The sequence below is a fragment of the Doryrhamphus excisus genome, linkage group LG4, assembly GCF_037039965.1.
Source record: "Doryrhamphus excisus strain RoL-2023G ecotype Guam linkage group LG4, RoL_Dexc_Guam_v1.1, whole genome shotgun sequence".
NCBI classification, from domain to species: Eukaryota; Metazoa; Chordata; class Actinopteri; order Syngnathiformes; family Syngnathidae; genus Doryrhamphus; species Doryrhamphus excisus.
In genome coordinates this window covers 3,787,266-3,812,200 of record NC_136360.1, presented here as the reverse complement: position 1 = coordinate 3,812,200, position 24,935 = coordinate 3,787,266, and the positions used below count along the sequence as shown (strand labels likewise).

Genomic DNA, 24,935 nt, shown 5'->3' with positions numbered 1-24,935 from the left:
GACCATGTCAAAAAGCGAAATTGATAAAACCATCAAAAGGTTGGCTCAGGCCATGATGCCAGGTTGTATGTTGAGTTTAAATGAAATGCTTTGGAAAGATTGGGCGGGCCGTATTCAAACACTTGGCGGGCCGGATGTGGCCCCCGGGCCGTAGTTTGCCCACCCCTGATCTAGCCTCAATATATTCAGTCATTGCATTGCTATCAAACACAAGGCCTGTAGACCATGTGACAGATGCAGAATATTTGAATTTATCACACACAATGGCCTTTTGATGCGTTTGAATTTATTTTGTTTCATCAAGATACACAACTGGATTAGCTGGCGACCAGTCCAGGGTGTACCCCGCCTCTCGCTCGAAGACAGCTGCGATAGGTTCCGGCACCCCCCCGCGACCCTCGTGAGGATAAGCGGTAGAAAATGAATGAATGAAAGATACACAACTGAATCCCGTAGCTTGATGTAGCAATACCTGTGCAGGCTCACTGGCCTGGCAACTAAATATTAGTTACATAGTTCATCATTTCACATTGAAATAAAATCTCCATTTGAAGGAAAGAGAATGCACTCATTTCCGACAATATGAGTCAGTACATATACACTGATATGGCATCTGAACATCATATAAAAAATACAACTCTGAATATAAGAATATATATGAAATTAATATTGCAGACTTTAAAAAATGAGGAAATATGACAATTACATGTGCAGTAGTATATTATGAAGAATCTGTCTGTAAACCTACTGAAGATAAACCAAAGCCACAGATAACAAGTGACAGCATATTCTCTGATATGGCAGCTCACCTTCTGTAAACAAATGGCTATAGTGCATCACACGGTCATTTCTGTAGTAGATACAAATCACACTGATTTGCCTCAACATGATCATGCCATAATAAAAACAAATAATATGTGTAGTTAACCTACACAAGGTACGGATGAGAGAAAGAACAGTGAGTGGGAGAAGAGGATGTGGTGCTTGGCGGTGTTGGTGTTCAGATGGTCATCATCATGGAGCAGAGGAGCGTTACGACAACCAACCACAGCTTGGAAATCACTGGAAGATAAGGACAGTGTGTAAGCAACTCAATATTTCAATTAAGCCCTCAGCCAGTGGAACCACAAGCAATTGTGCTTGAGGCATGCCAGTTTAGTGAACCACTATATTATGATACAATGTTATGTTTGTTTACCTGCAAACGATGAATTACACTCCATGTCAACAAGTGAGTCCAAGTATCCTTGGCCCAACCACTCCTCGTAGGTTTTTTTTTCACCTACGCCCACAAGACGAACCGTGGAGTCTTTAAAGATAAGATCTGTGCCTTCATAAGCCTGTGAGTCGAACATCCTGAACTCTACACCCGTGTCACTGCCGAAGTATGCCTGCAGAAACAACAAGAAGAACAGCTGTATGATTGGGTCGATGGTCACTGGTTATTCCGCTATGCATTTTCTATAATTCCTATCATGATAGAGTCAAAGCATTGACACCCAAAGGCAGTTTACTAGAACATTCTTGCCTGGAGTGAACACTACTATTTGCGAAAACATATTTTCTTTTGTATATCCATTTTGTATGTGTACTCTTTAGTACCTGTGCATGATCCAAGAGTCCGTAGATCGCATGGATGTTGGTGCCTGGCCGCACCATTACAGCATGAGAGGGGACACGAGCCAGATTACAGTATCTGTACTGAGTGACCTCTGCTTTGGTGCCGTGGGGGCAGAGCAGCTGAAAGTTTTTGGACAGGAGATCTGTAGCCCATGATTCGGCGGAGTTACCTGGATAAACACATGCAATTTATTGAAATTAAACAGGACATGTGTTCGGTTGGGTACAGAAGCGTACCAATCGGGATGCATCTGGAATGGAATACTTCCTTCAGTATGCTTTAATATTTATACTGTGTTCAATTTCGATTAGGGTCAAACAAGAGTATTCATTGTTAAGTAAAGGCAGAGCAAGAGAAAGATGGCTGCCCAGTGCTGGTGGTTGACTCTCTTGTTGAGTGGAGCCGAAAATCAACACGCGTGAGTTTGCAGTGACCAACATTCATTCATTTTCTACCGTGCTGGAGCATATCCCAGCTGTTTTCGGGCGAGAGGTGAGGTACACCATGAACTGATCGCCAGCCAATCACAGGGCACATATAGACAAACAACCATTCACACTCACATTCATACCTATGGACAATTTGGAGTCGCTAATTAACCTAGCATGTTTTTGGAATGTGGGAGGAAACCCATGCATGCACGGGGAGAACATGCAAACTCCACACAGAGATGGCCGAGGGTGGAATTGAACTCAGGTCTCCTAGCTGTGAGGCCTGTGCAATAACCACTCGACCACCATGCATCCAACAATTATACTAAAACATACACTGAATTACTGAATTATAGAAAACCATCTACTGTACCTGTAGTTGTCATGTCCTCATACTACTTCATGTAAATACCACCATAGATTACAAAGCCTGGTGTGCAGGATTTGTTCGTACCATCAGTATTTTGGAAGACAGTAGAATGTTTGATGAAAGCTACATCTCCATCTCCCGTTGCCAGACATCTAAATGGAAAAAAAAGAGTCATTATCCAGTGATAGTAAAATGATGTGTTATTGGGTGTGGGTGAGTTTAGTACCTGAAGGCACCGTCGTATCCATCATACAGATCCTTTCCCTTCTCACATTTGTTGTTCCCTGATCCATCTCCCGCACATAAAGAACACAAGTTGCTTGGGAAACCGGGTTGATTAGCACCTGGCACGCAGCTCTCCTTGAAGAACCCGCCCACCGCTACAGTATGTACCATAGGGGAAAAAGAACATTATGCATTTATGCCCACAGGCCAGAACCAAGATGGTGGAAATATTTCTGCACTATTATTAGTGCAGCTCTCACCTCTACTACACACACTGACCTTGGGCTATCTGACAGTGTTGAGGGTTGATCAAGCCTGTCTCTATCAGGGTCGAAACAGGAATATTCCAACCGGCCGTGCGACCAATTCCCGTGTGACAGGAGCGACGGCCTTTCAGGTCATCAAGGCTCCTGATATCAGAGCTACTCTTTTTCAGCACCGCCACCGCATAATACATGGCGCCGTCTCGTTCCGCTGGAGGAATATAGAAACAGCGTGAGTCTGTGGTATATATTTGCTATTTATATCATTATATCATTATTATATATATGTCTTCTTTGTACCTGTATAGCTCTCTCCAGTCGCGGGCACCAAGCCGTATTCTTTGCCAGCTGTGTAGATATAACCTCCGTCCAAAGTGATGGCATCAGCCTCGTTATTCTACACAGGAAGTGAGGTACAATGACATGAAGCCACCTGTCACCAGGTTGTGTTTTTATTGTTAGCAAGTTGTTTGTTACCTTTATTTTCTTCATGCAGTCAGTTACAGAGTCCCCGTAGACACAATTAACGGCTGGAGTTAAACCTTTTCTCTGAAAGGCTGCACCCATGTCAGCACATTTATTCTGCTCTCCATTGGACAGCACACACCACCGCAAGGTACTTTCTATGGATAGACAGACAGGTGAATACTTTTTCTGGGCACTGGCAACACAACTGTAGGTACCACAGCTAGGTACAATGTGTACTAGTACTTAGGAAAGTAATGAGTGACTCCAATAGATACTATGTGTAGTTGAGAGAGGTACCTGGAAGTTTACAGTCCATAGCACTCATGGCATTGTTATAGAAGTGACCCATCCACTTCTTTGGGTCATCATACTCAGAGCTCTGAAACATGACGGACGACTCAGAGAAGAGTAACGTTCCTTCTCCGTAAGGCTTGGAAGAAAACATGGCGAATCCAGATTGGGCCTGCAGACAGGGAAGACTATGTTTCAGTTTGAGAGGAAATTAACGACACTCGGCGACCCAAACGGTCAGGCCTCACAGCGAGGAGACCAGAGTTCAATTACACCCTTTTTTCCAGGGACTCCGGTTTCCTCCCACATTCCAAAAACATGCTAGGTTAATTGGTGACTCCAAATTGTCCATAGGTATGAATGTGAGTGTGAATGGTTGTTTGTCTATATGTGCCCTGTGATTGGCTGGCGACCAGTCCAGGGTGTACCCCGCCTCTCGCCCGAAGACAGCTGGCATAGGCTCCAGCACCCTCGTGAGGATAAGCGGTAGTGAATGAATTAATGTTGATGATTCAAATGAACATAAATTCATGTGTAGTTTGTAGCTTGAATCTAAATTGTGAAATTCAGTGGAACCCGCTTAGCATGCCTGCCATCAAACTGGCTGACTAATGTTGACATAACCAACAATTATTGTAGTTCCGGCGATGCTGACGCCAAGCCACTCTGCTTTTATCAAAGCCCGTCTTCCTGGAGCTATGTCGTGTTAACGCTGCTAACAATTCTACAACACAAAGCAGTCAATTTTTGTCGATGCCAACTTATGCACCCATGGACTAACTTAATGTAAATAACCAATGAGTTAAAACTCAAATGACAAGATGATATTGTACTGTATATTGCTTAAGGTTTATGAACCTGCAGGTAGTGTATATGTGTGAGATGTTAACACCTACCAGTCCGTCAGTCAGCATGTTAAACACCACAGATGGAGTGACGTGATTGCCAACCACAATGCCTCGAAATGGGACACGGACCAGATTGCATGTCTGCCATTGACTGACAGGAAGTCTTCTGCCATCTCGACACAGTAGCTCATAGTCTGATGACTTCAGTGTCTGTGCCCAGCTGGGACCATGGCCTGGTGAAAATATGAAGTGGTAAGAGTCACCCACGGCTGGGATAACAAATATACACTATGTCAGGGGTGCTCACACTTTTTCAGCATGCGAGCTACTTTTAAAATGACCGAGTCAAAATGATCTACCCACTACAAAAATGCAAAACATCTATTTATTTTCAAATGTATTGAGGATTATTTGTACGTACAATGTTGATGTACCTTACATAACCAAATGAGCCAATATTGCAAAACACACATAATTAACTATTAACATTTTTTGTAATTACCTGAGTTTACTTTGATGACTTGCACTGAATTGAATCAGCCAGGGATGCATAGTCCGGACAGTAGCTGCTGATAGCCAGGTTAGCCAGGCAAACGCACTTCGAAAAAGACATTGTGGAAAAAAAAGTCCACCTCCCATTCCGTATGGAAGTGATATGTTTTTGCCTTTTTACTTGGTCCAGCTACTTCACTCATTTTAGTGACCATAAACTTTAGCGAGGGCTTAAAATCTGACGCAATTCGCCGACTAGCTTAGCACTTTGCATCGTTGTTTACGCATGAGCGGTGACCTAAAGGTCAAAATTCAGTTGTCATCTGACTGGTTGTCCTGTATGTCAATCAAGTAACGGGGATGGATGATAGGCTGACATCGTAAGTTCTGCTGCACTTAGAGACGTTGTTTGATTTGATTGGTCACCCGAAGGGCAACATTCAGTCGTCATCTGAATGGCTGCCCTGTATATCAATCAAGTGACGGCATTGATGCTAGGATGATATTTTTTTTAATATCACGCCGCGATCGACCAGCGATCGACCAGTAGCACCTCTGCGATCGACCGGTAGATCGCGATCGACTTAATGAGCACCCCTGCACTATGTGGACAAGTACTGGGAGACTTTCTGCACACATTTGTGAGATCAGCGCACTAAAGTTATAACGGTTCGCAAATGAAAGAGTTGTCTTTTAATACTTTGTCCACAGCGTGTTTATCAGACTAATCAATGAACTTAATGAACTTAAACATTACCATCTGTATTTTCTGCAACTGTTGTGTGCTTGATAAAGGCAACGTCTCCTGCACCTTCAGCCATACACCTGATGGAAGCAAACCAAAACAAGTTGAGGTTAAAAACAATGCAAGGTTCTTAGTGGTAGATGGATGTAGTTTATATTTAGCATCAAATCTGATTACTTTTACATTTTGTTCAGATGCTCATGTACCTCCGACTTACAAATTAAACACAGAAAATGTTGACATATTCAGTTCCAGGGTCCTTTATAAATATGTAAGTCACATTTTAGCATTATTAGCTTTTTTTAAAGTGTCTGAACAAGTTAAAAGCTATATCATTAAAATTAAAACAATGCAAAATGCATGGGTGCAAACCGTTGAGAAAGTTATACGTATGATATTTTGTGTAGCTTTAAAGGAAAACTGCACTTTTTATGTGAGACATCAACATACATGTTTGTGTCCTTTCTGTTATTATAAAGACATAAAAACAGCTAAAAAAAAAGAGGTATCGATGAGTGAACGTAGTGCAGGGGTGAGCAAACTATGGCCCGGGGCCCACATGCGGCCCACCAAGCGTTTGAATCCAGCCCGCCAGTTGCTTTCTAAGTATTTCAACTTTTAACATACAAACTGGCAACATGACTTGCAAGTCAGATGTCTTATTTAGTAAAAAAAAAACCCAAAAAACAACAAAACTGTAAAATTAAATGACATAGTTTGATGTGGTCTGATGTTTAAAGTGCTCCTGAAAAAAGGGACATGAGAACATACACTTTTACAGATAAAATTAGACAAATCATTTTAAAATTATAAGCATAAAATAGTGTGTGTTAAATATATGTTCTGGCCCCCCAGACAATTTTGTTAACTCAATGCAGCCCACAAGTCAAAATATTTGCCCACCCCTGATGTAACGCCTTCTGAAAAAAACTCCCAAAATACCTCATTTACATAATGTGACCTGCATATTAAAAAAGCAATAATAACGTTGTTATTATTATCGTCTTTGTTGGCGGAATAGGTGTGCCTCATTAACTATGCATTAACTAGCTACCTCTTTTTAGCTGTTTTTATATCTTTAGAATGCACAGATGCACAATTTTTTGGGAAATTTGGAAGTGAAATTCAGGTTTAAATTCCAATTCGTTCAACATGATTGGGCCATGATTGTCGTACTTGGCCGTGCAGGTATTGCATGTTACCTGAAAGCTCCCTCATAGCTGTAATATTGCTCATTCATGCTCATCTCGCATTTGTGTTGTCCTTTCCTATCGCCGACACACAGCTGACACAGAGACGCAGGGTCACCGGCCTCATTTGCTCCGGGAATACAGCTGGCGTTGAAAAACTGTGCCACACCTGAGCTCACACACATATTAGCACACAACATCAGGGCTTGTTTCACTTTCTGTTATTGAGAGCTCTGTTGAACAATGAAGGGTTTCTACCCTGTGGGATGTTACAGCCCATGACAGACATGTAGCCCTGGTCTATGAAGTATCCGATTGGCATATTCCAGCCGGCTGTGCGGCCTTTCCCAGTGTGGCAGCTCCTTTTCCCAGCCAGGTTGTTGATGTTGATGGAAGAACTGGTCTTTTTCACCACAGCGACTGCATAGTAGGAAGCCCCAGTACCTGAGTTTCATGGAAACATGTCAGAATCAGGGTGAGATGACTTGCTTATCAAAGACAAACAAGTAAGAGAAAGCACCAGTGAAATAATAATTAACTCATCCACACACTGAAACTGACCCTTCTTAAACAAGTTCTTCCACTATTAAAACAAACATGGCCTTTGGGATGTATGGGTGGTTGTTTAATAACAAAAAGGTATCTTACGATCAGCTTTTGATTCGCTGGCGGCTATCTTGAATGAAGCAGTCTTCCCCAGTTTGTAGATGTCAGGGGCAAACATGGACAATGCATCTGCTTCGTTTACCTGCATGTACGAAATAGACATTACAGTTCAAGTGAAGTCTGCACGGTGGGCGAGTGGTTAGGCCACACAGCTGGGAGACCCCAGTTCAAACCCACCCTCGGCCATCTCTGTGTGGAGTTTGCATGTTCTCCCCCATGCATTTGTGGGTTTTCTCCTCCGACATTCCAAAAACATGCTAGGTTAATTGGCGACTCCAAATTGTCCATAGGTATGAATGTGAGTGTGAATGGTTGTTTGTCTATATGTGCCCTGTGATTGGCTGTACCGCCTCTCGCCTAAAGACAGCTGGGATACCCTTGTGAGGATAAGCGGTAGAAAATGAATGAATGAATGAGTTAAGTAAATGCAATTATAATGGCGTTCCCATGGTAACCTTTACTTTCAATGCTTGTTTAGATCCGGAAGTCAGTATGTTGTTGCTTAAGGAGACAAAAGTGGGTCAACAATTATGAGAAGACTAACCCTTTAAAGCATCCATGTGATGGATCCGTGGTGCACTTAGATTGATCTTTGTTCTTTACAACTCATCACTGTACAACATTTATCTCATTATCTTATGTCTGATAACTGCTGTACCACTTCCACAGCGTTCCGTGACCTCTGGTTATCACTGATATGCATCAAATAAAGGCCAATTATGATGTAAGAAGTTAGGATCTAACCTGCAGTTTCTGCACACAGTTCTCCACCGTGGTTCCACGGACGCAGCTGAGGGACGGCCGGATGGAGACTTGGGCAAAAGCAGAAGACATGGCCTGACATTTCCTCTGCTCTGCGTCTGAGATAGTGCACCATCTGATGCTGCTTTGACCAAACACTTAGAGAAAGACAGAGAATATGGATTAGTTTGTTTACAGAAAATGTTATAGATGTTAATACCTCCTTGTTTTTAACATGCTAGTTGATTAGATCAGTGATCCTCAACTGGCGGGTCGCAGACCAGTTTTCATTGGATCGCGGCCTTTGTCTGGCAGCGATGTGATGTTTGCAAACAAATCAGGTTATCCAATCTAGCCGAGTTTCAATCACAGTTTAAATGTAATAACTCCATAATGGCTCCCCTTCATCTGTAGTAAACAATCATCATCATAAAATAATAATCCTGATCATGAAATATAAATAATAAATAAAAGTAATACTTCTGTATTTATTTATAAAGCATGTTTTTTTTTACCCAGCTTTAGTTAAAGAGGAAATTATATAGAGAAAATTATAATCTTAAGTCATCATGGAGTTAAAAATAATTGCTTTCACTGGTAGATGACTGTTTTATTTAAAAAAAATAGTTAATGCAAACTTGTGTTTGTGTCTTACCAGCATGTAGAAATAATAGAAGTGCTCCCGCTGTACTCCACATGTTCACGGTCACGTACTCCTCGCCTCAGTCTGTGGTGTCAAAGGCTCCTCTTGTCTCGCCTCTTCCAGTCCAAGTGCAATTATACCTCCAAGACTTAGGGCAAAGTTCTTATACGATGCTCAGGAAAGGTGTTGCACAAGCTATCTTTGCATTATCACAAGACTCAAAAGTAGCGACTATGAAAATGTGCCACCTCACACTTGTGTGCCAGCGTAGACTGTGTAGAGTGTGAACAGAGAAGTCTTTGACAGTCCTCACCTCTGTTTTCTTCTCCCTCCTCTCCTCTGTGCTGCTGCTGTGGAACTTTTCCACTGGTGGACATTCACAACACTGACCACAAGTGACTCACTCTCTGTGGGAACAGCCCAAGTGTAAGGATACTGGTTGCTTCCTTGTAGGTTGACCTCATCTTTACTGAATGAAGCAATATATTAGTAATATAGTTGCATGCTAATTATGAATAATACACTTGATCATGTGAATATAGTAGACTACTGTGCATTTACCACCCCTCATATTTGCACATTTTCCCTGAAAATAAATTATGTATAATAATAATAAATAAAAAAATCAGCAGAAAAGTGACATCATTCACTCTAAGTTGATAATATTGTATAAATAGCTGATAATACATGTAAAATATGCAGCATATATATAGCACTGTTAAAAAAACACACAATTTTTACAGGTTTGTCTTTATAATTCACTCAAGTGGTGAAATTTCACTTTGCTAAGAAGATAGTTGCTTTGAGATGCAAAATTTTACATTTATACAGTATATAACTTCTCTAATACCATCTTTCCTGTATCTAAGATCTATGATAAGCACTTACAAGCATTCATTAATTCATTCATTTTCTACCGCTTATCCTCATGAGGGTCTTGGACACAAGAGCCTATCCCAGCTGTCTTCGGGCAAGAGGCAGGGTACACCCTGGACTGGCGGCCAGCCAATCACAGGGCACATATAGACAAACAACCATTCACACTCACAATTTGGAGTCGCCAATTAACCTAGCATGTTTTTGGAATGTGGGAGGAAACTGGAGTACCCGGAGAAAACCCACACATGCACGGGGAGGACATGCAAAGTCCACACAAATAGATTGGGTGGGATTGAACTCGGGTGTCCTAGCTGTGATGCCTGCGCGCTAATCACTCGTCCACTTACAAGCAGTCCATTCCAATTCCCCTCCAGCATCTCTATCCAGGAGTGCTATATCCAGCTTTTTTGCCAAAAACCGATATGCCCATATTGTCCAACTCTCAATTTCCAATACTGATATCAGCTGATACTGATACCAATACCGATATGTGTAACATGACATATCTCCTGTGGTGGAATGAATGTTACATTATTTTAGCATTATATTAATATCGGTTTTCATGATCAGGAAAAAAAATCTGATACCAACCGATATGACATTTTAATGTTGATATCAGATTCAGATCAGATTAACAAGCTGTACCTGTAGATTTGTCCATCCAAAAGTGGTGGTTCAGAAGTACAAGCTGTGGCTCCAAGGGGTTTACGAGTTTACATATCTGCAGTGATGGTAAAGGGATGGTCATCCAGCACCATCATTTCTTTGATGATACAGTATCACAGACAACTTTTTTTTTTTTTGCCCTAGCCATTGTATCAATGCTGACACTTCAGGTGGTTGATAAGTGTTTGATGTGAAGTTCAAACTCAAATGAATCAGCACACAGGAGAAAAATAATAAGAGTGTTTGATTTGTGCCCCCGCCCACCTACAGCAAAGTACAGGTAATCCGGCCTCATTGAAGCTCTTTTTTTGTTCATTATTTTTACAAGAATCGTCATAAATGTAAAATGTCTTCCCTGTTCCAGGAAAATGAGTCACCTGATAAAGGGTGTAAATGTTTGCACATTGGACTCCATGCCTTTCAATGAGCTGAGTGAGATCAGAAGATGGACCTGGTGGACTTTGAAGCTCTAAAAAAAAAACCTTATGCAAAATGAACACTTGTAACACAGAACTCAAGAACCCGAGGTTTCAAATAAAAGCAGCGACACTCAACACAAAGTTTTGATCTCAATAAAGACCTTTATTTTTGTACCAAAATAGGCAGTTAGCGCAGGGATAAATATTATAATGTGTTATATAGAGATCCATCTCTGAAATAGATTCTTTGCATCAGTGCTTAACTCTAACAGACATGTGACATGATCCCCCGGCTGAAGCACAAAGCCAAAATCACACAGAGTCCAGTTCTGTTATTATGCCAAGTTTCCTAGACAATTATCGATGGAAAGAAGTACAATTTAGCTCAACATTTTGAGCAGAATGGGAGATGTTTAAGTTTTAAAAAGCACACACAATGTAGGTGTTCAACAGAACTGGCTTCTCTGTGAGTTTCTGGGATCCAAGTCAGCTTCAGGGTGGAAGTTGGAAATGGGAAACAGGTAACTGGCAAGGTCCATCTGGGGCTGCATTTCCCAAAGCATCTTAGTACTTAAGATATTGACATGATATAAGAAACCATCGCCTTATTCGAGAGAAGCCCCATTCATGACCTGAGCTCTGAAGAGAACTGTGACTTTATGAATCAGTCGTACAGTGTTCCCCGCACAAAACTACGATGAGTAATTGTAATATTTCCCTGGAGGATGCTGTAGAAGCTATGATGCCCTGAGAAGTTCTCTTGTAAACAAATAATAGCTGTATTCATGAATCACCAGACTACAAAAAGGTGACAGCTGACCTGCCTGACTTTAGGTTTCACGATTATCATGATGGCTTCTTCCACTTTTTCATGCATGAAGTATTTTTTTTCCTGTGGATTGATATGTACTAACATTATATGACTCATCTGGGCTTCCCATAAAACGTTTTGTGGAGAGAAGGCTATGCCACCAAACCATAGTTTTATGCACAAGGGCAAAGGTCATTTATGTGGCGAGTCTCGGGTGCAATTTGTGCATGCTGGAGCTGAAGGCTCAGCAAGACCAGCAATTCCAAAAATCACTTCATGTACATGGCAAGACTTAAATAGCTCCACTTTAGCCTTGAAATATAGCTCATAAGCTATATAACAGGACGACGCAACTCAATCACATATTCAAAATCACACCTCAAATACTGTTAAAGATGCTTTTAAGGAGCAAGCCCCCTTTAGTGCAACAGCAGTAAGAAGGAAAGCTACAACAATGACACTTGTAATAGTCGTGGTGGTTTATAAAGCTATGCCGCACTGACAGTGGAGAAGATGGAAGGCTTGAGACACTCATGGTTATGTTTACATGGACTAAGATACTCCTATTACCAAGCTGGAGTGATTGGTCATAGAATATTCCAACTGGGGTTCACTTAACATGTTCAAGTACATACTGTAATTGTGAATGTTGTCATTCACCCAGGGCATTGTTTTTTGTCTTCTGCCTCTCATCCGAGCAGGCGTTATCAGTTAATGCTCAAAAGGAATGAAGGGTGCTCTCATTTCATCCCTTCCTAAAAAATACAATAAGTTAACTTCTAATAAATATCAAATGCGACGCCACCTTTGGTTTTAGGTGCATCCGTTTGTGTGTGTGTGTCGTGGGGTGCCGCTACCTTAGAGAATACATCTTTGGATCCTGCACTATACCCTCAGACTACAGCCGTCCTCACTCGTCTTAAACATAAACCGGCAAAACCTGCTGGGATGAGAGGTGAAACGTCTTCTTTGACAGCGCTAAATTGCAGTTGCAATTGATTCAATGCCCTTTAATTTAAAATGATATTAAATTAAAATAAAATTTGATTAAAAATGCAAAGTCCACAAGTACAGCTATATATAATAATAATGTTGAAATGACTATTCTGGCAATCTTTACTTACTTGTAACAGTGTATTATCACTGTATTGCCTTAGTTGGGTTAATATTGGAATAATAATGTCCATATAAATATAGCCACAAAAGAAGAGCAGAAAGGGCATATGAATTCATGTAGATTTAAACTGAACCAACTTATGTAAACTGGGAAGGCAGGACTCACATTTAGCCAAGTGTTAAAAGTGAAAAGGTTAAATAAACCTAAAGGAGAAAAAAAAAATCACTGCACTGCAGCCTTTTGGCCTCATGATGGGTCAAAGTACATATACAGTATAAAGACTTTGTAATACAGTATATCATATTCTTCTCAAATCTCCCTATGTACCTTGGCTTTAGAAGAGCTTGAGTTACGATTACAGGTTTGACAAAAACAGGCCCAATGCACAATCCGGACTAAATATCGGAAACACTCTCCTGATTACTTGAATGCAACCTAATTGAATGTTTGTATTATAGCTTTAGTTGATAGTGTGTTCATATTTATGCTACATTTCTAAGCAATATTTGTACATGTTTACCACAATGCCAGGGCATATTTAAAACTTCAGCTCATATTTAATTAAAAGGTTTGAGGCAGTCTGGCAGGGAAGTGGTAGGCTAGGAGAGAACGGTAGTTAAGACAGAGCGAGAGTCACAGAGATATTTCAGTATAAAGTGGAGCAATGCCATGGAGAAAGACGGACACAAAGGGAAGGAGATCAAGATTTTGTCCCCCAAAAACATGCTCTTAAAGCTACAGCGTGCAAAAGTCTGCCTCTTGGTGACAATATTATTGTTACAAACCCATATGTGAATGCATTACCCTTTGTAAATATGAAAACAACGACAACAACAATAGTTAGAACAATAAAGAAATCAATAAATCAGATAATGGTACATGTCGCCTTGATTTGAACCACGTCCTTAAACATTAAGGAACTGAGCTGTCGGAAGATCCACCAATGGGCTGCTGGAAAGACACAAGCTCCTCCCTCCTGAGGAAGTGGGAGTTCCAGATAGTCTCAGCCTCCTGTGTTTGTGTGCTTGTGTAAATATGTGTGTGTGAGAACCTGGAGGTATGCGTGAGGAAGCGGAGAAACAGGCCGAGAGTGATGCCGAAGTTGGTGTTTTACAAACTTGTCGTATGGTGCTGTGTTTTCTCAGAGTCGCTCCTTCGTGGGCACCCAGATGTAAGGACCGGACTGCTCCTCAATGATCTGCTTGACTTGCGAATACACTTCTTCCAGAGACGAGCCGTGGACAATCGCTGCAGAGAAAAGTTATTTCCAAGAACTGCATTAAAATTTGCAAAACACAGGTTAGGAGTTTGCAGGTGAATTATTACCAACAAATGGGTGGAACTCAAGTCAATGTATTTCACAGTACCACTTTTGGGAGTAAACTCCCTAGATTTGTATAATTCCATTTTCATAAAAAACATTGCCAACATGTCTCTGTTTTTGGAAAATACTGTACACAACAAACTTGGTGCCCTGTTCTGTATCGTTCCGACAAATCAAGTGCCCAAACAAAGCACCCTGCTTGTTGCTGACTAAATAACCTGCCATGGGGTCAAAGACAGTTGTGAGTGCCAGCAATTTGATAAAGAAGGTGAGAAACACAATTTCATTTGTCAAATCCTTCGCCATATGCCCTGTTTAGGCTCTCTTGCGCGCTCGTTAGAGTCACTTCTGTCTCAAAGCAAATTAGCTATTTATTTTGAGCTGTCCTCTTCATCACGTAGTAGTCAATTCTTTCAAAACCTGTTGGTGATAGTGGACGGTTGGCAAGCTGAGCAGAAGCTGTAGTAATTCTGCACTTGATCAAACTTACTTTAGGATTTGTCAGATCAAAATACGATTGCTACATATGATTTCAAAACGTGATAGTAGATTCCCATGAAGCATCATGGGAAATGTAGTTTTTAGTCAGGGGGTCCAAAGCCTGACAACAAAGTAGTGGCTTATAAACCAGTAATTACATTTATGAAGGACAAAATGTGTTCATTCATTAATTTTCTACCGCTTATCCTCACGAGGTTCGCAGGTGCTGGAGCCTATCCCAGCTGTCTTCAGGCGAGAGGGCGGGGTACACCCTGGAGTGGTTGCCAGCCAATCACAAGGCACATATAGACAAACAACCATTCACACTCACATTCATACCTATGGACAATTTGGAGTCGCCAATTAACCTAGCATGTTTTTGGAATGTGGGAGGAAACCGGAGTACCCGGAGAAAACCCACGCATGCACGAGGAGAACATGCAAACTCCACACAGAGATGGCCGAGGTTGGAATTGAACTCAGGTCTGCTAGCTGTGAGGACTGTGCACTCGTCCGCTGTGCACAGTGTTACTAATTTAATTTTTGTCAGTAACTTGATAAAATAATTACTGACTTTTTTAAAGTAATTTACCCAACAATAGTGACATAAGCTCTCTCAGAACTCACCAGTGAAATATTCTGTGAAATCCTGTTCCAGTTTGATTGCTCTGTCAAACGACTTTCTTGCCTGCTCCTCAGTAAAACGCTTGTTCATCTCCCTGGAGAGACACAAATAAGTCATGTAAGTGTAAAGCAAATTCAACCTTTATACACTTTTAAAGTGTGTGCCATCAATCAAACCGAATTGGCAACGGTGCTTTTTCCACTTACAGGATGTTGTCAACACTGCATGGCCGAATTAAGATGGCAATAGGATACAGGCCTGCCAACTGCAGACGTTTTATCGCATTCCCCGATACATCCAGTATACAGTGTTTACTCTGATGGAGACATAAAGTTGGACACAATGAGATAATGCTTCCTTTTTCCCCGATCAGTCCATTTTTACGTCTTACCTTGTCAGCAACTTCTCTAACAGACTGTATGCTGGTTCCATACAGGTGGTTATTATACTGCCCAGCCTCAATGAACTTGTGCTCCTGGATCTCTCGCTCCATGAGCTCTCTGGAGGACATGAAGTGGTAATCTCTGCCATCCACTTCGTAGTCTCGACGTGGACGAGTTGTGTCTAAGGTACACACACGTATGGGCTGGGTTAAAACATTTGCACACCAAAAATGACCTGTATAATTTACGTAATCATCTTCAAATACAGTACAGCTATAAGTGTTATTTATCAACAAGTGTTACATTTTTTCAACTGTATAATATTTGACAAGGTTTTGAAGAAATATATCCTAAACTCACGTGGGACGCAGGAGCCAAATTTGTCAGGAAACTCAGAGATGAGGTCATCATTCACTCTGTCTTTCATTGGCCCAAGAATGATAAGAGGGCGGGTATAATTCACTGTGAAACAGAAACATGTTTTAATGAAAAAAATTATTTTATTAGTTTGTTCAGTTGAGCAGGACAGATTTCTATTTGACACATTTTTAAAATTTGTATTATTTTATTCTATTAATTCTACAGCTAAAAAGTGATTATTAAACAGTTTATTTCCCATGTATTCTTCTTACTCCAAATTAAATTAGAAACAAATTTGAGAGAACATTAAAAAGCCATAGCATTTCAGTATGTGGAATCAAACTATGGAATGGATTGAGTAAGGACATCAAACAATGCACAACGATGAGTGTATTCAAGAAACTTGAACCAGTCATGATGTGCTATATTTATCACTATATTGACACTTACTATGGTACCCATTATGTCATTGGATGCTCATATCACCTCGTACTTTGGTATGTGACAACAAATAAATAAAAGAAATATATATATACAAAATAATAAAAAAAAAACATTTATATGAGAAAGACAGGAAGTGAACAAATGTAACAGTTACTGATTGTAAAAGTACCAGATGGAGGGGTAGGATTTAATAAGCTTAGTTTCTTCCTACTCCTTTTGGACATGTGGAACTGTGAACTGATTATGTGATGCATTCAATTGTAATCTGATGCATGTTCAAATGAAATAAAACCATTACCATAAACCATTCAGGTTTGTGTGAAGTAGTACAAAAACTATTTCACACAAATAAAGGCAAAAAACGAGCATCCGTCAAAGCGGCTATTTTTTAAATATTTGCCCCTGACCAATAGCACTCATCATTAATAAATTGAAAAATGTACAATTAATCCATATGATCGGTATAGGCCGATCTGACTCATTGATGATTGAAACACTGATGAGTGTAACCCTAATAATTAGTATTAGGGGAGACACGAGACACTCAATTCACAAGATGAGACAATACACAATATTGGGACAGTGGTTATCATTTACAGTATTTTCTGTCATGCCCACCCTAGGGGACAGAATGTTTTTAAACACGCCCTGTTTAAAATACTATTGATAGCATATATTTACTATATGTACTGTACAGACTGAAATCCAAATTGAAACCAGGAAAATGTAACTGGTGACACCCCTATTTAGTATGTCTGTAACCTTCGGGATTGTGGCAACAACAAAACTTTATCATTTTTGTGAGTCTGCAAAATACTCATTGTATTCTCATACTCAAAAATGTCTTAGAAAAGCAGCACTCTCCGAAAGTGTTTTACCTTTTGGATTGGATTGGAGTAGTCCAAATTATGTGTTTTGTGTGTTCAAAATGAAATTAAAAAGTGGCTTCGTATAAATGAAAGCACTGACCTTCCTGTTGCATGACTGGTTGGTAGGTTAGGAAGGTCTCCTCTTGGCCAGCTGATTGGACACATAAAGGTCACATTTAAATGCATAGCATCAAAAAACAACATTTCACCCCTTTCCCTACACTTTTGAATATACTGTAACGCATGATTTCACACAGCACACACACACAATACCACACGCGAATCAATGTGTATGACAAATCTACACATAGAACACAGAGCGGAACACACCGACACATACACACACACACGCAAACCAGAAACAAAATCAAGGAGCTGAGGTTTGAAAGTAAAACAACCAAGAACAAATGAACAGAAAGTAGAATGAGTGGTGACACACAGAAAGACAGAGAGAAAGGGTCCAGACTTACAGGAACTATTCTCACTATCGCTGGTGGGTACCAGCTCTGGAAGGACAAGACAGGTCAGAGTCAGCCACACACACACGCACACATACACACAAAGACAAGAACACACACTTACTGTGCATACTGACACAAGCACCTCAAACGACATCCATAAATGATCTGTATTTGCTGATACTGTTCAAGGTATCACGTAATTTGGCATTTAATAATTTTGCATTATGACCTGATTAAAAAGGATGTCTAATAAGGGTATAAATTATTCTGAAGAGGGACAATTTATACTGAAGATGTGGGCCAACATCTTCACAAATATTATTAGTTTTCCCTTACATATGTCTTATTTTATAGCAGACTAGATGATATTACATCAGTCTCTACTATGTAGAAGGAGTTCCAAGGTGAAATGCTGAATGGAGGTGAAATGGACACCCTACGCCGGTAGCGTTTCTGGTAACTGTAGTGAATATTTTGGACAGCAGAGGTCGCTTACCCTTTTCATCCTGATCCTGCACCGACAAACAAAACAAACACAATGAATTAGCGGAGCAACACAATAGAGGACTTAATGAGCCTTAAATAATGCTTTATATGTCTCTCATACACATAATGATACATGTATACAAAAGCAGATGGGATACTGCGTGCCAGTGAATGCTTTAATTAAAAGCCATTCACGCAGCAGGATGGCTGAATCACAAAGTGTTAGGAAAACACAGAGGTGGTGAGAAAGAGAGCTGGTGACAAGGATATCAATAGTTCGTGCTAGACTCTGGCATCACGCCTTATCACTGCAAGTGGGGTGAAATTCAAATGAATCACGTTGCTTCACCCGTGAAATTACACTTTATCTGTCTCGACGACACACACTTAACAGCTTATTTGTGTTCTTTCATTAAGACACAGTAAAAAGCAAAGAATGTCAGAACAGTGTTTTGATGTCGTGTGTCGCACCACAACAGGCTAGCGGAGCCAGTTGATGTGCGTTTGTAACAAAACAACGCCAAATATTGGATGTTATGATGGAAGTTGGTACTCACTGATCTATCGTGAGGCCTCATCACGCGGACCGTCTTTAACCTTGACTTCTCCTTCTTCTCTGCCCTGTGAAAAAATAAGTGGCGAGTGAGAACACAGCACGAAACAACTGCGACTTCGCTTTATTTGAAACCTCATTATTGTTAGATTTTTGTATTAGTTTGAAACATGCATTTAGATATCTGCATGAAAAGGCGAATATGAAGAACATCACACTTTTTTCAAATTGTGGCAGGTCCTGTGACGTCTAGTCAGGTGCGACTTATATGTTTTTAAAAGTTAATTCATGAACCAAGGTGTGAACATTACATTACTGTTGTCAGCTGTGAGACGGCACTCTAGGCTAGCGACACCAAGGATGAAGAATACAGTGGTTTCAGTGATGTGAAATGAGATTGGGAGCTTGATGAATTTGTTTAGTAGTTGGGCTCCTTGACAGACAAGATGGCATCAGCTACGAAATATTTAAGAAAACCGGGAAGTACAAGGTACCCAAAGTGCTTCACAATGACGTTGAACACATTCACTTCTCAGTCACCCTTTAATGGTGGTAAACTGCATCGGTATCCACAGCTGCCCTGGGGTAGCCTGACGGAAACCTGGCTGCCAATTTGGACCTACAGCCTCTCCGGCCACCACGAAACATTCATCTGCCAGTGTGGGTAGCACTGGGGGCAAGGTGGGTGAAGTGTCTTGCCCAGGGACACAACGACTGCTTGGGTGGCAGGAGCAAGGATCAATGTCCCAATGAGATCAATGAGAATCATTTTTCATGTCCCCCACTAAAAAAAAAATATTTGAGGTTTTCCAGGTGCCTGCATACGTTGGTTGGTCAATAGTCAATGGTCCAGAAGACACAATATGTCCAATTGACAACATTTCAAACACTTTAAACAAACCTTCTGCGGCTGGGGATGACTCCAACTTCAGGGCAGTTTGGGGGTGGGGGACTGAGATGACGGGCGGGCCACCACTCCTCTTCACCAGCACTGCTCAAATGAAGGATGTCCCCAAAACGGAAAGGCAGGGCCTGATTGGGCATGCTCAGGTCTGATGCACTTCCGTCATAGTCAAAGAGCGCTCTGCAGGCACACATGGAGATAAGGAATCAAATATATGCAAGGGTATTTTTAGCTTCAAAACAAAACAAAAGGACATACCCCTCATTTTGTGACAAAATGATCATTGTTTACCAATATGCAGAATATGACATCAGAGTTGTGTCTGCAAATGTATATACATCTCACTGTTTGCTCTGTAATCCTCTTGATACTGTGGGTATGCATGTCCAAGTGATGATCTGTCTGTGTGACCCCACCACTGAATTCCAAACCCATCCGGAGGGAAAGGAACAGTGAAAATAGGGCAGCAGTGTGTGTGTGAGTGTTAAGTAGAGCTGAAATAACAGGCATCCCCTAAAGTCCCCACTGCCTTCATCAATAAAACAGAGCAGAGACGGCAAAGGGGGCAGACAGGGAAAGGTAGATATACGTAAGTGACTGGTTACCAATATGTACCATATATTTTTTTTTTTAAAAAGCTTTTTCAAATTTGTAATGATTTTTAATGAAACAGTTGGCTGACCAGTGCTGGCAATATTAAAAACAGCATGCTGAAGTTTTTAGTGTTTGCTGTGTCAGCGGTATATACAGAGTCAGGGCCGACCCCACGTGAAAGGTTAAAGTTACCATAGATTGTCAAGACCTATACATGTATCATCTTATCGCTTATGCAAGTTCCATTACACACTGTCCATCAGTCAACATTGTCTGCCATCTGTTGTATTTAGATTGTGCACGGCAAACAAGCTCTATTAGTCTGCTGATTTGACCACTATCTCGTACATAAAGTTGTCTGGTAAACTTCCTCTATATTGTAGTCTGTCCAATCATTGTTTCCCGTGTCTAATGACATATTATCAATGGTGTTACACTCCACTGAGTGGATACATGCAAATAACTGAAGTTTTGGTGATTATATTGCACCAAAGGAGCTTTGTTTTATAATTAAGGTCTGTGTCAATATAACACTAAATCAATTAATATTCTTGTTATTTCAAATCCGCTATTAAAACCTCTCAGATTTAATTCCACGAGTCAAGAACCACATTGATTGGAGTAGTGTTTAACAGGACTACACGATCAAATTTTGAATTGATTTTTTTGTTCAACGCTGTTTTGTATAACCGTCCACTTAATTAACTGCTTAACTTAGCATTAGTGGATAGGCATGCGCTTGTCCCACCATATTGGTTGTTTCATCTTTAGTTTCAGTTGAAGAAAATCTGTTATTAGTAAAATAAATATGCATATTGTAGCAAATACTACGTAAACTAAAATACAAATATAAGACAACACTTCCTATCTGCCTAAATTCCAGGTCCCCTCGGAAACACATTTATAGTAACACACATGATTCTATTTATGTCTTACATAGCTTATTTTTGTCTTATTATGTCTACTATATCGGGTATTACAAGTGTAAAGGTGACTATAGGGTTGTTACTTCATGTCTAGAGAGCTTTAATAATGTTGAAACTGCATTTAAAAGGTTGTGAACCATTGTTTTATGCTGTAACTATGAAAATATTGTATTTTTAAATAAAGAATCCTACTTTGCAGAACTTAATTTATCATAGTCAGATATTAAAACTTGTAAATCTGCAAATTTTAAAAATAACACCTCTACCGTATCAAAGTATCAGTATAATATACACACATAAACAAAGGAGCCTGCAACATATGGCTTTCAAGAAATTTTAAATCATAAGAACTATACTGTATGTAATAAAAATACATAGATACTAAATTGTATCATGTTTGCATGTTAAATCACATTAATTTAATCAATGCAATGTTTAACAATGTAAAGCTGATTGGAATATAATAAAATGTAAATGTAAGATGGCAGAAACAATAACATGTCCAGCAAAAATAAATAAATACATAATAAATCTAAAATATAACATGTCCTAATAACACTCTGGTAACCATCGACTGCCATTCTGTTCCTGCCTCATTATTTGCATGAGCATTTATCATCACTAACTAGATCCAGGGACATTTACGTTGGTGATGTATTATGTTGGCCGCTGTAAGGGGACACCATTAGTCAATGTAACCTTGAAAGCGTTACTCATGTGATTATGATTAGAATAGAAGATTCCGAGATGTGTTCAACAATGGTGACTAACTGCAAAAAACATCTTGTCAACAAGGGTTTCGCAAGACACGTTTTGCATTGGAATCAATGTTCAATGTTTGTGGATATTCTTCCCTACTGTCTCTCTGTTACAATCTCTCAATGCAGTATTTCTGTGAGTATTTCTTCTTTTGGAGATGTGCTGATAATATAGTGACTTGCTATCTCTTGTTAGCTCATCCGCCTTCCATGCCAAGGGGGTGAGTGTGATGCACGCTTGTCGGACATGTCAAAGTACACCCTGTAATCTAAACTTGTTACCATCACAGGTAAGTTTCCAATCTTAAAGCTGCTTGACAGTAGAGGTACAAAGATTGTTGTGGCTACTTTAAACTGAACTACTTTGCTTCGTGTTCCAGCATCTCTCTGATACTTACATGCAGACGGATACAGTTTAGAGAAGAGAGCTGAGATAAGAGTTTAGGTCATTACCTGACGTAAAGTGTGCGTTTCTGTGTGGATCGAAGTGATGTGGAGCTGGAACTGACACTGCTAGTCATCATCTGTTCCCTCAGGTCATGGATCTTTGCCTCAAAACGACTGTACTCTGCACACACAGACAGGAAAATAATAATATCATAAGCATTAGAGGTAATACACTTTAGGATTCTGCTTTAACCGGCACTGTTTAACTCGCTATGTTACAATGCACTGTTCAGCAAAAACATTTATTTAATATAAATCAAATCCAAACATATTCTGTGTACTAAATATCCCATTTTACAACATGGCAGAGGTGGCCAAGGACTGGGAAGTCTGGGCTTCTCTACTGAGACTGCTGCCCCTGCGACCTGGACCCAGATAAGTGGAAGAAAATGGATGGATGGATATTTGATTATTGCTGAATAAACATCAGATTATATAAAACCAGTGAAGCACTGAATACCACACTTATTACAACAGCACTGGCAACAAGCCATGTAGAATGTCATCCCTCTCTCTCTGTGTGTGTGTGTGTCCCTCAACCATTATTGTGGACTACAGAATTGAATTAACCGTGTAATTCAATCGCACTGGAGGTACACACCTAACAAGCGCATAACCTTTCTCCGTATTTAATTTTTTTGTTTCATCATACACACTAAATCATCTTCTACAACCAGATATCATTTGTGATTCCCTAAAATTTGCCTGAAGTGCAAGAGTGTCACATATGTTTTAATAGAAGTTATGTTTTCCCTCAAAGGGACAACCAGATAATGTATAGTCATAGCAAATTACATATAATATTACATAATAGGGGCGGCACGGCGGACGAGTGGTTAGCGCGCAGACCTCACAGCTAGGAGACCAGGGTTCAATTCCACCCTCGGCCATCTCTGTGTGGAGTTTGCATGTTCTCCTCGTGCATGCGTGGGTTTTCTCCGGGTACTCCGGTTTCCTCCCACATTCCAAAAACATGCTAGGTTAATTGGCGACTCCAAATTGTCCATAGGTATGAATGTGAGTGTGAATGGTTGTTTGTCTATATGTGCCCTGTGATTGGCTGGCGACCAGTCCAGGGTGTACCCCGCCTCTCGTCAGCTGGGATAGGCTCCAGCACCCCCTCGACCCTCGTGAGGAAAAAGCGGTAGAAAATGAATGAATGAATAGACCTGACATTTGGGCTGCACGGTGGATGAGTGATTAGCGCGCAAGCCACAAAGCTAGGAAACCCAGGTTCGCTTCCACCCACGGCCATTTCTGTGTGGAGGAACTGTCCAAAGGATTATTGAAAAATGGAAAGACAATGGGTAAATCATGAATGCAAAACTCTTGGTGAAAAATAAGCGTGAGGATAAGCGGTAAGAAAAAGAATGAATGAAAGACCCGACATTTGATTTAGTTTTTTCGTAAAAACCTGATGGATAACTAGATAACAAAATCGTGAATAAAGGGAAAAGTAGAAAGTTACTGTGCAAAGTAGATGTTGTTTTGTGTTTTTTGGACATGAAAAGTTTTGTTCTCTGATGAGAAAAAATGTAACTGGTGGCTTCCAACGTTACTGGCATGACAAAGAGATACCACCTGGGATGTTTTTCACATGGTACACTGGAAGCATCATGATCTGACCCGCTTTTTCCTTCAACGGAACAACAAAGCTTCATCTTGTGCAGGGGTGTCAAACGGCAACTGGCTGTGCAGAGTCTGAAGGCCCTCATCAGTGAGGTAGTGACTGGGTTTTTCAACAGGACAACGCTGAATTTCACAATACTCGACTGGCAAGGGACTTTTTCCCCGAGGATTAACGTTGCTCTTTTAGACCATCCTGTGTGTTCCACTGATCTAAATCAAATTGGGAACATTTGGGGATGGATGGCAAGGGAAGTTTACAAAAATGAACATCAATTCAAGACAATGGAAGCCCTCCATGAAGCCATCTTCACCAATAGTCTCCTGAAAGCCCTGGCATCAAGCATGCCCAAACCAATTTTTGAGGTGATTACAAATGGAGCCACATAAAAATAAGAAACTTCAAGACAATGAGCTGGATTCATTGCTAAAATCCATGCAGAATATTTCACGCAAGGACCATGGTCATATTGTGTATAGATTTGATGCAAAACTCACACTAATGAAAGGACAATGAAAGTGACCTTTAGCTGGGAATTCAATTACGTACTTCCATCATCATCCCCCTGTCTATCATCTTCAAATTGACACCATCATAAGATCTAATCTGGGTATAAATTCATTAGCATATTTTATTTGCTTTGCATCAAGGAATTAACATCTGTCCGTCTCAGAGAACTTTGCCTCCACACAATATTATGGGGTTAAAGCAAGGGGGACACAAAGGGAAAGCACACAAAACATACTGAAGTCAGACAGTCGTAAGGAGCAGTGCTTGGCCTTTGACGCAGTACTGCAAAAGAAAGTTA

The 24,935-nt window shown here is 40.5% G+C and overlaps 2 protein-coding genes across 11 annotated transcripts in view; both read right to left on the bottom strand.

The window, feature by feature from the left end:
- Positions 1-186: 186 nt before the first annotated feature.
- meltf (melanotransferrin) lies at positions 187-9,517 on the bottom strand. 2 transcript variants are annotated; one of them, XM_078790004.1, is made up of 17 exons: positions 9,308-9,330; positions 9,007-9,142; positions 8,355-8,509; positions 7,593-7,692; positions 7,203-7,388; positions 6,957-7,113; positions 5,767-5,834; positions 4,566-4,750; positions 3,676-3,841; positions 3,388-3,533; positions 3,211-3,307; positions 2,927-3,121; positions 2,649-2,802; positions 2,507-2,574; positions 1,603-1,790; positions 1,199-1,391; positions 187-1,062 (listed from the first exon to the last, which is right to left on the bottom strand). In XM_078790004.1, the coding sequence occupies exons 2-17, from the start codon at positions 9,047-9,049 to the stop codon at positions 1,001-1,003; spliced, it is 2,163 nt and encodes a 720-aa protein (XP_078646130.1). In that variant the 5' UTR covers positions 9,050-9,142; positions 9,308-9,330; the 3' UTR covers positions 187-1,000. The 2 variants fall into 2 exon arrangements, with proteins under 2 accessions (XP_078646130.1, XP_057930055.2); XM_058074072.2 differs by having other exon boundaries at positions 9,007-9,517.
- A 1,583-nt stretch (positions 9,518-11,100) lies between these two features.
- The window catches only part of LOC131130024 (discs large homolog 1-like protein), a 68,182-nt gene continuing 54,347 nt past the window's right edge, over positions 11,101-24,935 (bottom strand). For 7 of the 9 annotated variants that reach the window (XM_078789996.1, XM_078789998.1, XM_078789999.1 and 4 more), the window contains 11 exons: positions 22,507-22,621; positions 19,773-19,955; positions 18,876-18,939; positions 18,329-18,344; positions 17,842-17,877; positions 17,472-17,522; positions 16,059-16,160; positions 15,707-15,879; positions 15,522-15,631; positions 15,318-15,409; positions 11,101-14,134 (listed from right to left, as the gene is read on the bottom strand). In XM_078789996.1, the coding sequence (XP_078646122.1) occupies positions 14,028-14,134; positions 15,318-15,409; positions 15,522-15,631; positions 15,707-15,879; positions 16,059-16,160; positions 17,472-17,522; positions 17,842-17,877; positions 18,329-18,344; positions 18,876-18,939; positions 19,773-19,955; positions 22,507-22,621 (1,049 nt within the window). In that variant the 3' untranslated portion in view covers positions 11,101-14,027. The remainder of the gene's footprint in view (positions 14,135-15,317; positions 15,410-15,521; positions 15,632-15,706; positions 15,880-16,058; positions 16,161-17,471; positions 17,523-17,841; positions 17,878-18,328; positions 18,345-18,875; positions 18,940-19,772; positions 19,956-22,506; positions 22,622-24,935) is intronic. The other 2 variants (XM_058074064.2, XM_078790000.1) reach the window with 1 other exon arrangement.

What these genes read in the sequence shown, in the direction of transcription:
- meltf (XM_058074072.2), bottom strand. Translation starts at nt 9,049, where the DNA reads ATGTGGAGTACAGCGGGAGCACTTCTATTATTTCTACATGCTG. An exon ending in AGCTATGAGGGAGCTTTCAG is followed by an intron (nt 5,835 to 6,956) that starts GTAACATGCAAT and finishes TGCTTCCATCAG; the next exon opens with GTGTATGGCTGAAGGTGCAG. An exon ending in TGTCTTCCAAAATACTGATG is followed by an intron (nt 1,791 to 2,506) that starts GTACGAACAAAT and finishes GTGTTTATCCAG; the next exon opens with GTAACTCCGCCGAATCATGG.